Below are 16,194 nucleotides of genomic sequence, written 5' to 3'. Positions count from 1 at the left end.
GCCTTTATTTTGGGAATCGTTTCATGCAACTATCGGTGTTATTGGGTGCGTGTGTGTGTGTGTGTGTGTGTGTGTGTGTGTGTGTGTGTGTGTGTGTGTGTGTGTGTGTGTGTGTGTTGTCAGCATGCATGGTGGAGGGGAGAGGTTATAGGGGTGGGGGTGGTGTAACTGAGACTGGTACGCCGACCACCTGAGACGCATATGCGCGCACACACTAAAATGGCATACTGGGGGTTTGGGTGGGTTACCAGTTGAGGGATCAAATTTATAGCATGACGGGAAGAGAAGGAGGGATGGGGTCTTTGGGGGGGGAACACTTTGGGTTCCATCTGCCAACCATGTCAGCTGTCTTGCTCTAAAGCCAAAACATGTAACACATGTACTGTGCGCACACACACACACACACACACACACACACACACACACACACACACACACACACACACACACACACACACACACACACACACACACACACACACACACACACACACACACACACACACACACACACACACACACACACACACACACACAACTGACCACTCTAGCTATCTCTTCTGTTTGACAACCCTGCAGGACCACACACAGTAAACAACACCCAGTACACAACACACACTACACAGCCCATAGTTCACAGACATACAGCGCACCCAGCTTCTCCCCAACACTCAAAGGCTTCAGTTGACAGGACTTGGATCCCATCAGTGTGGGGCCCCCGGCTGGACAAAACCATCTGCCAGGATCCAGAGATGTTCAAGTGGAGATGAGGATAGAAGTGGGAAGTGTGTGTTATGTGTGTATGTGTGTGTGTGTGTGTGTGTGTGTGTGTGTGTGTGTGTGTGTGTGTGTGTGTGTGTGTGTGTGTGTGTGTGTGTGTGTGTGTGTGTGTGTGTTGGATGGAACGTTGGAGTTGTGGATGGGGCTGTGATCTGAGTGATCTGAGTTATTTCAATTCAGAAGAAGAGAGGGACACTCCCCCCCTCCCCCTCTCTGCTCTTTCAGCGAAGGAATTCAGAGAGGTCAGAGAAGGAGGGAAACGAGTTTCGAGCTTGTAGATCTGCTACTTTAGATACTTTTGTGTGACGCTGTAGTATGATCAAGGAGGGCATACATTTACAAAAAAAAAAAAATTGGAATATGGAGATAAGAGGTTTCTGCCTGGCAGCAACGAGAAGTCATTCATAGAGGCTAATGAACCCCTGCTAGCGCAGGGGTTCCCAAACGTGCAGGGGAGACCCAACAGAAAAAGTTTCCCTGGGACCCAAGCGTACACAAAATACATTATGAACCTAAGCCCTACCTAAGCCCTACAAGTTCACAATGCGTCGCAGTAAAAAATCTTGGGATATATTATTTTTCTTCTGAAAACAAACAAACAAAAAAGGATATTTACATGCAGACCATTAAAACAGGCCTGTGATGGTGCGACACACCTATGTTTTGGAAACACTGCGCTAGACTGCAAGCGGAAATGTTCATACAGGGCCTGTTGATGTGCATCGTCTCAGGGACACACTCTTTGTGTCTATCCCCATACTTACTCTATAGTATAGAGAATCCTAGGCTTTTGTGTTTATATCATTACTTCTGACATCTTAGCCTGACTATCAGACTGAAGCGTGAAGCAGTCCACTCAGTGGAGTGGGCCGGGTCTATGGTCTGCAGCCATAGACCCGGACAAGTATACTGACAAGTATAGTTACTGTTTGCAACAGTAACTATATATTATTTGGCATCCCTCCATCTATGGACGTTTGTACTTTCTTATTTCCGATTTACAGTAAGTGCCATTTAGTGAATGAAGATGCCTCCCCAAACCTGTTTGTGCACATACTGTACAATATGAGGAATGCTTTCATAGTGGTATCTACAGAAGGATGTGGTGGAAGTTAGTTGGAGGCACTGACACATTTTAACCACTTAAACCCTATGTTATACTTTGTCGTATGACGGTGTCGCGCAGCAGAAATAGCCGATCTACAAGCTAACCTTGCATCGTGAGTGATGGAACGCGGTATGTGAGCCTGTAGATTGGCTATTTTCACAATATTTGATGAATTTTGGCTAACATTTGATGATTTTTTCAAAATAATTTCTCCCTGTTAATACAACCCAAAATACGGACACAAGGTTGCATGTGGTTAAGCTCAGTGCATTTAAAAACAACACAGAGCACAGTGAACATGGGACTGCCCCAGGATCAGCTCAGCTGGCCGCAACCTGCTCAGTCACATTCTTTCATTTGTTTGAAAGGCTGCTATCACTAACCTAGCCCTCAGCATCTGATAAAACATTGTGTGCTTGTTCAGCATGTACCATGTACAGTATTATGGTTTTAACCTAGCCCTCGGCATCTGATATAATAGTGTGTGACACTGTAACCTGTGTTGTTGCTTTTCCTGTACAGTGCAGGACGGGACACGGCGAGACACTGTTGTTTTCCTGCATAGAGCAGGACAGTTGTAAGAGGTTTTACTTCTGTTTACCGTTGTATTGTTCTGTATTGTTGATGTTTCTTGTTTTTCTTTTGGCCTTGTATTGCTTGTTGTACACGACAGTATTTTTTTATTTTCCTTACCCTTTACCTGTAACTCTGTAACCTTAACTGCTGTGCCGCCTCTGGGCGACTGAATTTCCCCCACGGGATAATAAAGGTATCTATCTGTGTGCTTGTACTGCATGTGCCAAGTGTAATTCATATACTATTATTACTAGTATAAGAAACTTCCAAAACGTTTGTAATTTTTTTGGTCTGTATCGATGTTTTGTCATGGTTTGTCATGGATGTATCATTTGAGGTAAACAGGGTATGCATTATAAGCTATGGTTTCAGCCTACATCTTTTCGGTCCAGCTGTGGTTTTTGTGCCATTTATTTTGCTGTAAGTGACTAACACCTGTACATGGCTTAAGACCATTCGTTCATTCATGTAGTCATGTACAGTACTATGGTTTTAACCTAGCCCCCAGCATTTTATACAATAGTGTGTGCTTGAACATGTGGCCATGCACTATGGGTTTGACCTAGCAATCTGCATCTGATAAAACAGTGTGTGCTTGTACATACAGGTACCATGTACTAACTATGGGTTTCCTCACTGCACGATCAGAAGAAACGTGATGTAAATGAGTCAAAGATCTCTCCAGCACCATCTGGCATGGCCATTAGAGCAGTACATCCGTGCGCACACACGCGCAATCATCACACACACACACACACACACACACACACACACACACACACACACACACACACACACACACACACACACACACACACACACACACACACACACACACACACACACACACACACACACACACACACACACACACACATCAAAAGTATCACCAAGCTGTTATTCTGTTCTGCTTTTGTGAGGACATTATCCATCAACTTGATGAGGTTGGATAGTTAAGATAATAGCCAGATTATAAATAACAGCCTGCTTGGATAGTAAAGAACCAAATCTAATGCATTCAAGAAGCCGATACTATAAAAGCAGCCATACAGAAGTCAAACAGAGCCACTTACCTCGAAATCGTCTGAGAAGCCATGCTGGTTGTTGGAGTACAGTTCAGAGATGTGTTTGATGAACTGTTTGACTGGAATTGCCTCCATGTCATCTGTGTAGAGGCAGAGAGAACACAGTTAGGCCACTATCAATCTAACAGCAATGTACTCTTGAGCAAGGTACTTAACTCGCCCCCCTTCCAGCAACTACCGTTGTCCGCTCAGCCATTAAAGAATGTAGCTGTAATGAACAGCTCCCAGATGTGTACTGTAGTGCTGTATGTGTAATTGGATGAGTGTTCGGAAGGGCGTAGCTGCAACAGAGCAGTCTGCCCTGGGTAAATAAGGATAAAGTAAATAAATGGGTGTTGATGAGAGCTGTGCTGTTCTCTGGTTTGAGGGCGGTAAATACTCAGCAGGTGCCTAGGGTTTGGCTAAATTAAAAACAACCAGTGGTTCTCGTGCTGGGTTGCCCCTGTAGCAATCAAAGTAGCAATTGAACCCGTGTGTGAAAAGCCTGAAACCAATTCATGGAATCGCTGCTACAGTATCTTGGTGGCAATCGAGAGGTGATTGTAATCAAATAGCAGGCGATTATTCAATGACAACCATGGCCAATGAGTTGTGGCGTCGCACCATGTTGTGTGAGAATTCTATAAATTAAACATCATTGCTAGGGTGCCGCCACATCCCCTGCACAGATACTGGCAGGATCGCTCAAATTGAAATTTGAGCGTTGACATTAGTCAAACGTCACATGTCGCCACCAATAATTACATGAATAATGTCATCTGTGATAATATAGATGGCCTGACATTTCCTTTCAGAACATGGAAAATATCTGCAGAGAACACCAAGGCTGTACACATCTCATTTCTCGATAAGATCAAGAAACGTCTGTGGTTGTGATAGCTGGGAGAAAAATGTCATCCGTCACGTGACATACTGGTCCACGTGTGAAACTGTCAACAGAAAAGGGGTCGTCGAAGATATTTTGTCTCTTCAACGGTAACAGCAGCTCCTGCTTTTTTTAACCACTTGAACCTCAGCACCCTCAACTAGAAGATCTACAAGCTCACAGCACGTTGCTTTGCAATGCATTGTGAGCTTGTAGATCGGCTATTTTGGCAAAGATATAGATTTTGGCACATATATAGATATAGATATAGTTGAAATAGTATAGTATAAGGTTTATTAACTCATGGGGTTCATTCCAGTATACACCCTGAGCTCTGTGGCCAGGATAGACTTTTTTTTTGCCCTCAAGGAGGGAATGCTTTTCCACAGTAGTACTAATCACGTATAATTGTGAGTGCTTTGTGGGTCAGGGATGAGGTGGGTGACACAATCAGATAAGTTGTTGGTGGGAGTTTGCTGGTTAAATTAGTTTGCTTATTGGTGATTGTAAACATAATTGAAAAAAAAAACAGATGGCTCAATACAAAATAACTGTCTCAATGCTACAGTACAGGAGGAGGAGATGATGGAGTTGGACAGACAGGTGTATTAGTTTATGGATATCTATAACATCTCAGAGAACTGTTTGGACATCTATACATAGCCTTATATGTGACACACACAAATAACTCATATATTGCAACGTGCTTGTAAAAGTACAGTTTCCACTCTCATCCAACAGTCAGCAGAACAAAGTAGGCATTAATGGACACGTGCATTCTCTATCTATTATAATTAACTGTATTCTCATACATACATTTGTATACGATTTCTACAACCAATTCTTTTAATGATTACATTTTCAGTTCATTCTTTTTAAGAACGTATCATATTTTACTGCAAGTACGAGTAGGCCTAGTGAGTATGATCAGGACCTACACATATGGGTGTGTGTGTGTGTGTGTGTGTGTGTGTGTGTGTGTGTGTGTGTGTGTGTGTGTGTGTGTGTGTGTGTGTGTGTACGGGAAACAATCTAATGGGAAAACAAATGGTAATATTTGACATTTACATTAAATACAAAACTAGGGTAGCAGTAGCACTGTAAATAAGTGATAAGTAGCCTATAAAAAAGTCATAGACTATTATTAAGTGAACCAAAAGCACTTTCCCCTGCTCACCGTCTCCAGCTGTACAAATTCGGCTACTGTGAGTTAAACATCCGTACTCATAAATTGTGCTGCCAATAAATATTAACATCATCACCCTCAAACTAGAGCCCGCTGCATGGCTCAGGAGGTAGAGTTAATTGTCTGGGAATAAGAAGGTTCCCGGTTAATCAATCCCCACCCTCCTCCAGAAACTAAAATTGTGACGCATTGTACAAATTATTCAAACTCAACCAGGCCTCCAAGTGCTTGAAAGTTTGTTAACCCTTTTCTACAGTTCTGTATAAATATGACCTAAAGATGCCAGCTGCAATGCCTGACAGTGTGTCGCGGGTTCGAGACGAGTCCCATTCCCGATGACTGTTACTGCATGTCACTCCCCATCTCTCTCCCCATTTCCTGTCAGTCTACTGTCCTATCTATAAAGGCATAAAAAGACCCACAATTATACTTGGGTCATTTATTTATTGAGGAACTGTGTTTCCAGTTCAAATCTGCTGCCGAGACAATCAAACAAAGCTACTGTATGGGAAAATGAACTGGAACAGGAAACGGGTATACCACCTTCTAAAAACTGGGACATGCAGTCCAAGACAAACAATAGAAAAGCAACACAGCCCCATCTCACTTTTACTTCCCGTATCTGTGTGACATAAGTACTTTCCCCTTTAGCAGAGGAGGAGGTGGTGAGTCTATTAATTCCTGTGGGAGAAGTGTACGTGAACGTTTTTTTTGCCCCATGGTCACTGAACTAAATGTTGGTCCTATTCTTCACAAGCTACACAATCAACGTTCTGACACAAAAAATGTTTTTTTTTCCCAGAAAGACTTGTGAGATCTAGCAACAGTAATAAGATGTTCTAGTAATAAGATCTAAAATCATACGGCGCGCACTTAAAAGTACTCAAATGTTTTACTTAAGTAAAAGTATCAATACTGCAGTGTAGAAATACTCTGTTACAAGTAAAAGTCCAGAATTACATTTTTAATGAGTTTTTACTTGGGAGTAAAAGTACAAAAGTATTGGTATCAAAATGTACTTAAAGTATCAAAAGTAAAAGTACTCGTTACGCAGAATATCCCATTTTCAAATGTATTAAATTCATAAAATCCATAAAATCCTTTGAAAATAGCAGATCTACAAGCTCACAAAGCGTTGCATGGTAGATCGGCTATTTTCAAATGGCTGAAATGTACAGTATATAGGACTGAGGTGGTTAATGTATGTTTTGTAATAATAATCAAAATCTACAAAGTAACTAGTAAAGTTTTCAAATAATTGTAGTGGAGTAAAAGTACAATATTTGCCCTTGAAATGTAGTGGAGTAGAAGTTAAAGTATTGCAAATTGGAAATACTCAAGTAGGTAAAAATATGTCAAAATTGTACTTATGTAAATGTACTTAGTTACTTTACACCACTGCCACTGAATACAGTCAAATAACAAACTGAAACAAAACAATGAGTCAAACAGCAGCGGGTGGACCCATAAGAGAGAACAGAAGTTACTAGGGCTCACCATGCCGCATACTAAAATGACAAAAAAAACACTTTGATGTTGCAACCTTACTCACCACCTCTGGTATGAGACATTAACACATGCTAACAAAACAAAACAAAAAGGTGGGCAGAACCGCAATGGGATTCCACCACACAAATATGCCCCAACAAAGCAAAGCTAGAACAAACGTCAGTCAACTAAAGTATGCCGTCTAAAAAAGCTGACTTGTGAGCATTTAAACTACATACCTGTAGCACCAACACCAGACAGAGGACAGGAGCCAAAACAGTGAGCAGAGGAAAAACAGGTGAGTTATATGATCTGACCCTGATTAAGGAAGTGGTTGGGGAGGAGTCAGGCCTGAGGCTCCATTCACTAATGCTGCACATGATACTCAATCCACTTGGGGAGCATTACTCACCACACCATCAATGACTGAATAAAGAACAGAATAGAGTTCATGTTTTTGAATGGCCCAAGTCAAACTAGTCCTGACCTTAATCCAATAGTTATGGAAAGGCATGAAGAGAGCAGCATGTGAGTAAACCCTAGCCTGATTATCAGACTGACCACTGACCACTGAACCAGGCTAAGTAAACCCACCAACATCCCAGAGTTGAAGTTCTGTACGGAGGAATGAGCTAAAATGAAGGAGTGATCAACAGTTAGGAAATATTAACTGGCAGTTATTCCTGCACAAGAGGGTCGCACCTATCTGAAAGCAAAAGTTTTACTGAAATGGCACATAGACTTTTGCCAGTCACACATATAATATTGCACAATTTTCGCCAATAAATTGACCATGTAATCAAATAATATTGTTGTGTATTTTTTTTAACCATTGAACCCTAGTATCCCTATTCTAGGCATGTTATAATGGGCGAACATTCCACGAAAATAGGCAATTATTTGCGATCACAGAAAATAAGAATATAGCTGATCTACAAGCTTACAATGACGCGTTGCAATGCAATGTAAATTTGTAGATCGGCTATTTTCATTGAAGAGATTTTGTGTGGAGGCAAAAAAGGAGGGGACCAAGTACAGACCTGTGGGGGACCCCAGTCGACAAAGCATGTGGAGTTTAAGCGGTTCTCTTTATCAACTTTAAGGAATTGTGTGAAAATCTGATGACGTTTTAGGTAATTTATGTAGAAGTATCGACCATTCTAAAGGGTTCACAAACTTTCAAGCACCACTATTACTCCTACAGTGGCAGTAAATAAAGTACAGTTTAATGAGCGCAATGAGTACTCAGTCGTAATGGAACAGCCCTCATGGGAGCAACTGACGCCTCTTTTAGAGAGATAAGACGAGACAGGAGGGACATTTCATCTGCTCAGCGAGCAAACACTTATGTACAAATGTTCACAAAGCGCTAGGCAACAGCTCCAACAGCTGACAGTGCCTGAATGACAAGACCTGTTTTAGAGAGGAGGATGTTAACACATCACACTGAGACAGGAACAGCCCAAAACATCTCTCACAGCCATCCACAATTTAGTCCTCATGAAATATGAACACTGAATTATATCTCTTCCTCGCTCCGTTTCTTTCTTTCCCATCTCTGACTACCCTTCTCACCCTACTCTGTCTCTCTCTCTCTCTCTCTCTCTCTCTCTAACCTTGTGTCACCAGACTTTCCACTATTCTAAAATCTGTGTTTAAGTATGCAAATGTGACAAAATCATCTGAGTTGGTGCACTCAGCACAGCAGGCGGGCAGCTATTAAACAGGGAGGGCTGGAAATCATGGAGCGGCCTCATTGGAGAATCTAATCTAATTGGAACTGATATTTTGGTGCAAGGATCACCTTTTAAAAGAAGGCCGATGCACACCTCAAAGGTTAGTGACAGGTGCGTAGGACAACCAGGGATATCCAAATGTTCAGAAAGGGATCTTTGATACCAAATCAAAGAAAGATGTTTGTCCTGATGAAGGTCTAACGGCCGAAACGTCGATTTAATGAAGAGCATCCTTTTTGCAAGTTCCAGACAGTGTGCAGGACCTTTTTCTTTGATTTGATATCATAGATCCCTTTCGGTGCAAACATCACCGGAATGATTATCTTTTGATTGTGTGTGTGTGTGTGCGTGTGCGTGTGCGTGTGTGTGTGCGTGTGTGCGTGTGCGTGTGCGTGTGCGTGTGTGTGTGTGTGTGTGTGAGTGCGTGCTGTAGTCTCTGGTAACTGGCTTCCCATACAGGTTTTAATCCAGCAGGAGACCTCAAAGAGGATTAGAGGTCATGTTAAGCTCTGGGCCTGGACTTGTCGGGACAATTAACACAAGTAGCATATGGTGCACTGCCACCTCATCACCCAAATGCAATGGATCTCACTGCTGCTGCCCAGAAGGGATTTGCTTTTTGAGTCTGTGTGGAGACACAAGTCTGATTTATTCTTCGTCATACAATGAAGTCATGAAAATAGCCACAACTGGTCGCAATGTAACATGCTGTGAGCTTGTAGATCTGCTGTCTCCAATGGGTGACTCCATAGTACGACGGAATATGAATTGAGCATGAGAGTGTAAAAAACCTTTTAGCACAAGAAAGATTGGTGTATTCCCCTGACCCAAATAAAAGAAAATGATGAATTTAAGCCCTATTTAATAGTGAAAATAGCCGCTCAAAGCTCAAAGATCTGCTATTTTCATTATATTTTTTCATTTATTTTGATTATTATAATTTTTTTTATGTTTTGAAATAATTCTATTGCGACCCATAAAAATCCCAGTGTTTGGGAACCACTGATTAAATGAACACTAGGGATTTTACTGTGCAAGTTTCAGTTACAGTAAATGCACAGCAGGAGTAATGAGATTCTCATGATGATCTGATGTCTTGATCAGCGTTCTACTCATTCTCAGACAATGCTTTCTGTTTCATCCTCAGGAGACTCATCAATAGTGTTTTTAAGCCAGTTAAAATAGAAAAAGACACAAAGTTTGTTGACAAACTTGTTAGCAACCTCTCCGAACCATTCTCTTATAACACGCATCACATGTAATGCACGCATCACTGTGCATTTTCAAGTCTCAAAGCTTCATTTTTCACTTCAGTGGTGCACAAAAATTAAAAGGAATTAATGCGATGAAAACCTTGAAACAGTTGTATTTCTCCAAATGAGCTTTAGCAACATCTGACTGATTTCTGGTACAGAACAGAAGGTCACATTCGCTTCTACTCCCCAGAGAAGCTCATTAGCAGTACAGTACTGTTGGCTAACGGATCCAGTTTTCACAGTGGTACCCGAGAGGCCTTAACAGAGACACACCAGATCCCACAGCGTGCTGTGTGCATGCAAACAGACTCGATGTGATGGGGAGCTGGGGGGTACTACGTCCCCAGTGTCTCAAAACAGAGAAATTGTGATTAAAATGTGCAGAGACTGTAGAGCTTGCTTTATACTTTGTTGCGGGTTTGTGTTGTGTGCTGAAAGTAGGAGATCAACAAGCTCACAATGCGACGCGATGCGTTGTGAGCACGCAACACCACAGTACACTGAAGTATCAGGCTTACGGGTGTCCTTGTGGCTCATCAAGTGAGTACATGTACCCCCACAGGCACAGAACAAGCAGCAACGTTGAGGGATTGAATTTGGCTCGTGACCTAGCTGTCTCTAGTCTACCCTTTCTTTCCTCCTGTGTCTCTCCACTGTGGTACCCCCCCCAAAAAAGCACAAATACCTTCCACAAAATTACTGTAAATTCCAGCCTAAAATGCATTTCGAATTTCAACTGAATAAAAGAAAAGCAGCATGGCTTGGACACACAACTGCGTGGGTTCAAACCCCCCCATTCACACACACGCGGGCACGCATGCGCACGCACACACAATATTTCACTTTAGCCTTCTCCACCCCCTCATTTAGATTTTGTAAGTGTTGCTCTTGGTGCCTGGTGATTGGTTGCTCTGCCGCACTGGGTCAATTGGCACTGGTGTCGTGGGGTGGATGGAGGGCCATTGTGGAATTGTGCCGAGCTCTAATTGACGTGAAGTGTTTTGGGCCACAACTCTACTTCATTTCAGCACAAAACGAACGCTGGACAGGCAGGAGAGGATCAGTGTCTATGACACCTCATGCATTTTGTGTCTGTGTGTGTCCTCAAATCATGTTCTCTCAACACACTCTACTATGGATTCCCAGCACCCCTAGAAACACGTGCAAAGGCTTCTACACTCACGTGTTGTGTGTGTGTGTGTGTGTGTGTGTGTGTGTGTGTGAGTGAGTGAGTGAGTGAGTGAGTGAGTGAGTGAGTGAGTGAGTGAGTGAGTGAGTGAGTGAGTGAGTGAGTGAGTGAGTGAGTGAGTGAGTGAGTGAGAGAGAGAGAGAGAGAGAGAGAGAGAGAGCGTGGGCATGTGTGTGTGTGTGTGTGTGCGTGCGTGCGTGCGTGCGTGCGTGCGTGCGTGCGTGCGTGCGTGCGTGCGTGCGTGCGTGCGTGCGTGCGTGCGTGCGTGCGTGCGTGCGTGCGTGTGTCTGTCTCTCTCCATGGTGTAGATTATTGATGCGTCTGTGTGACCCTTTGGCTATCAGTGCAACCAGATAACCTGTTGAACTCTGACCCCTGGGTAAGAATAACACTGACCAATGACCCTCCAAGAAGACCACCACCTACAGTACAGTAGAACTGTGTGGAAACACTCTCGCATGACAAAATGAAAATGAAAACAGGAAGAAAAGAAACAAACAAACAAACAAACAAACAAACAAATCAACACCAAAATATGAACGCACACCATTAGAATCCCTGTAAGGATCCATTTTGGGTCTATTTTCACACTCTCAGAGTTAAATGAACAAAGAGGATTTTGCTGTGTACAAGGCAGAATGAAAGGCGGACTGTGATTGGTCCTTACCTGGGATAGGGATGACAGGGATGCTCTCATTGGGCACCACTCTGGGTGAACTGCTATCCTCCACATAGAAGTGTGCCGTCTGAAAACAGCGCCTGCGAGAGGGGTGGACAGAGAAATACATTCAACATTTTAAATTCTTGTGTACAGTCCTTGAGGAAGAAAATTGGGTTTCGGGTCATTGGCATTGCAGCAACATAGGGAAAATAATTTGCAATAAAGAAACAATAATAATAATAGAGAGAGAGAGACAAGATAGAGACTGTCACTATTAACATGTACTTTGTACTCCTCACACATACACGCGCACACACACACACACACACACACACACACACACACACACACACACACACACACACACACACACACACACACACACACACACACACACACACACACACACACACACACACACACACACACACACACACACACACACACACGGTGTGTTTTGTGTTTTAAATATTAGATATCTTCTGTCAAATGCAGTAAGTGTAGGTGTAAGAAGGTACGTAGTGTATTAGCAAGCACACGTGCACACACACATCACTAATGTGACTGAAATGTCTGGTGAATTCACATCCAACATGTTTGAAGTGAAGGTTGCTGGGGTAGTGAGGAGACAGTTTGGAGTTATAATTAAATTCCACTGATCATCAAACTACTGTTGCTTGTCGCCACTCTCAAAAAGCAGTCAAAACCCAAGCTGGATCAAAAGAGAGCAAGCGCAAGGATGTCAGTCATGCGTGCAGGTGCATGTGGACATGTGTGCACTGCAGTACAGCTTGCATTTCTGTCACCTCTCGAAGGAGCCATGGAAGTAAAACGTTTGTATTATACGTATTGGCATTAGAAGCTCTTATAAGAGACTTATAAGAGACTTGAATCAATTCTCCCAGTGAAGACAGCTCTCCAGCTTAGTTTAGAGCAGTACGGACTAAATGACTGTTTACAATTTAGGTACTGTATTTAGCAGATGCTCTTATGCAGAGCGACTTAGAAGTACGAGATCAGAATAAGCAAAGTAAGCATGGACTCTAGTCAACAAATAACAGGGCAAATAGTCACACAAGCATAGTGCTGAAGAACAATGTAGTGCCTCAAAGAAACTAGTCTACCAGGTAAACAATTAACCTAGTATCTGTCTAAACAACATGCTTTGTAAAAAATAAAAATAAAACGTACTTAACACTTGGTCAAGAAAACCAATTCTAAAGAACAAAAACATGAGAACAAGTGACCAACATATACAGTATGTGCATAGTAAAATAGAATCTATTGAAAAAAGGTGACAAGAAGGGGATACAAGGAGAGAGGAGTGCAGGGGGTGAGGTGCAGTTTGAAGAGGTGAGTATTCACTTTAGCGGAAAATTAGGAGTAAAGTCTGCAGTTCTGACTGCAATGGGGAGTTTATTCCACAGTTTGGGAGCCAGGAGGGAGAAGAGTCTGGGACGTGCAGAGTGTTGTCCAGGGTATTTTAAGGAAGGCTTGAACAGCCTTCCTGTGTTAGCTGATCTTAGTGATCTTAGTGAGTGGGAGGGGTTGTAGTCTAGACGTGTTGTGTGTTAACAGCCGACAAACGTGTTAATCTCCAACTAATGCCTGATTTATACTTAGTCGTACAACGGGGTCCTGTGCCAAAAATAGCAGATCTACAAGCTCACAATGCGTTACGGTAACGCGGCTGCCACGGACTACAGTAATGCGCAGATTACAGTGTAGTGAGAACATTAGTCATACAGTCATGCAGTCAGAGAGGAGAAGTCACGTTAGAGAAAGAAGTGGTACAGTTAATGGGAAAACTGGTTAAACTATCTTTTTTTTAAGATAATTTTTTGGGCTTTTTTGTATTGATAGGATAATATTCTGACAGGAAATGAGGAGAGAGATGGGGAGTGAATTGCAGCAAAGGCCTTCGGGACCGCTACGCCAGCGGTCCAGGCCGTTAAACTATCATTGAACAGCTGTGTATGATGTCTCTCGTTGTAATTAGAATAAAGTGCTCGTTCTCCACCACAGCGATGTCCAGACCTTTTGTAGGAACTATTAGCCATACTAAGCTAAACAGACTAGCACAGATTCCAGCGGATTCCAGAGGTTGTGATCCGTGAAGCTGGAGGAGGAGGTATCATCATCAATATGAAGGCTCCGTGGTGCGCGTGTCTGCTGGCAGCGGCTGGACTCAGCCTGGCAGCAGCCCAGCAAGATGTGAAATCCATACCGCTGGATTGGAGCCTTGAATTGCATCCGGATAATACATCTATTACTCAAGACATCACTGGCATCCTATGGAAACATGGCCCCAGTAAGGTGGCAGAATGGGATGAGAACTATGGGCCTCATGTGGATTACTATGGGACATACAAAGAACGCACCGAATTGAATAAAGAAACTGGAAAGTTGGTAATCAAAAATATGACCATCGAAGACAGTGGAGTCTATTCTATGGAGGTAAACGGGCGACTGCAGAGCAAGACATACAATGTTGAAGTGATTAAGAAAGTCCCAAAGCCATTGGTGGCTATCCAGCCACTGGATTGTTCACCCTACTATCGCAGGTGCACACTCATCTGTCAAGGGGACATTAAAGATTCAGGTTTGGTCACCTATCGCTGGATCTGGAGGGAAGATGGAGGGAAATGGATGGTGTTTGACTCTGGACAGAAGCCTACACACTGGTATATCACCAACAATCGCCAAGGGAGGAGGGTTCATGAATACTTTTGTGAAATGAAGAACCTAGTCAGTGAGGAGCAGAGTGATCCCTGCCACAACCCGTTCCTCCACAAAGGAAGTACCGCCATGGCTATTATTATTATTATTGGACGTGTTACTGCCGGTCTTGCCATTTCATTCCTATTGATGTCGGCGACGGTGACTTTTGTAATACGTAATCGTCGGTCTAGGCGTGTTGCTGCAGCCACAACTGAAGATGCACTTTAACCCACGGAAAAGTGAATTCCACTAACAAGAAATTATCCAACTTCAAATGTGGAAAAAAGAGGATTCAACACCAATCATGATGAAAAGTTGCGGAGAAGTCCTCCTTGTCACCTTTTTTAACTCATTAACTGCCATTGACGGGTTTGACGTGTTTTCAGTGTTTTTTCCACTAGATGGCGCTGCTCGCTGACACATGAGTGACCATTTAATCCTCAGACACACAGATCCAGGAGATCACGTGATCCCATAGATTTCCTCCTCCATTCGCTTCCTTGTTAATCGATTGAGAGAAAAGCCTGTATCTCAACTACCTGGTTTTACTCTCTGTCGGGGGCTCCATCAGACTGAAAACAAATATTTTGTGTCTAGTTGAAAGGTATGGAAAACGCAGATTTTCGTTGGCAGTGGCGCAGCCAGAACGCTAGTACAGGCTGGGCCTAGACGGGAGCGGGTGGGCGCGCTTTTCGTTTTTTTGGCGGATTTTGCTACTTTTTTTTTCTTTTTTTGTTACTTTATTTCGGTTTTAGGGTTAGGGTTAGTTTAGGGTTATGTTATTTTTTTGGGCAAAATCGATTGGGTGGGCTATGGCCATGGCCCACCCAAGCCCACACATAGCTGCGCCCCTGCCTGTATTCCTCATTTCTGCAATGTTCTCTTTGTACTTGTGTGACTATTTCCTGTGGGTTCATGCCATTTACTCTGATCTTGCACTTGTAAGTCACTTTGGATGAAAGCGTCTGCTAAAAGCCTAAATTGTAAATTGCTATTGAAATGATGAAATTAGGCATAATATTGTGAAAATACAGTATGCTAGTTCTACTGAGGACTGTTCATTTAAACCTTTTAAAAAATATGCTGTTTACGTTCTCAAGGTCATATGAACACTTTTTTAGGGATGTTAGGGTTTATATCAGGTTTCTAAAGTCACTTCAGAAATGTCAAAGTCTGAGGTTTCCAGCACCTCACAATTTCACTACAGCATTTATTCAAAAATTGCATCTCTCATCCTCTATCTATACTGCTATATTATTATCATTATTATTATTATTAATGTTGATAGCTGATCGAAAAGACAATATAGTTAATCAATGCTAATTAAATAAATGTTTAAATTTTCCAGTGCCTGACTCAAAGTTTAAAAGAGAAGCCATTCTTATTCAATTATTTATTATAGCTATGACTGCCACACACGTAGGTTGTCACCTTTTTGATTGTTTGTGAGAGGACCACAACGGAAATAAATATGGACTTTATTGTGTTTTATCCTCGATTGCAACTAAAAGGCACAATCAAGAAGTTCAAGGCCAGATGTATT

At 42.5% G+C, this 16,194-nt stretch overlaps 1 protein-coding gene across 4 annotated transcripts in view; it reads right to left on the bottom strand.

Moving 5' to 3' along the window:
• Nucleotides 1-16,194, bottom strand: part of LOC311049616 (receptor-type tyrosine-protein phosphatase gamma-like) — a 396,229-nt gene that overhangs the window by 24,938 nt on the left and 355,097 nt on the right. For all 4 annotated transcript variants that reach the window (XM_084063299.1, XM_084063300.1, XM_084063301.1 and 1 more), the window contains exons 14-15: nt 11,937-12,028; nt 3,538-3,629 (exon numbers count right to left, since the gene is read on the bottom strand). In XM_084063299.1, coding sequence (XP_083919425.1) covers nt 3,538-3,629; nt 11,937-12,028 — 184 coding nt within the window. The remainder of the gene's footprint in view (nt 1-3,537; nt 3,630-11,936; nt 12,029-16,194) is intronic.

The sequence above is a fragment of the Gymnoscopelus microlampas genome (genome assembly GCF_963454915.1).
Source record: "Gymnoscopelus microlampas genome assembly, chromosome: 7".
Classification (NCBI taxonomy): Eukaryota; Metazoa; Chordata; class Actinopteri; order Myctophiformes; family Myctophidae; genus Gymnoscopelus; species Gymnoscopelus microlampas.
Note: the sequence above shows the minus strand (reverse complement) of the source record. Positions and strands in the feature narration are given on the sequence as shown.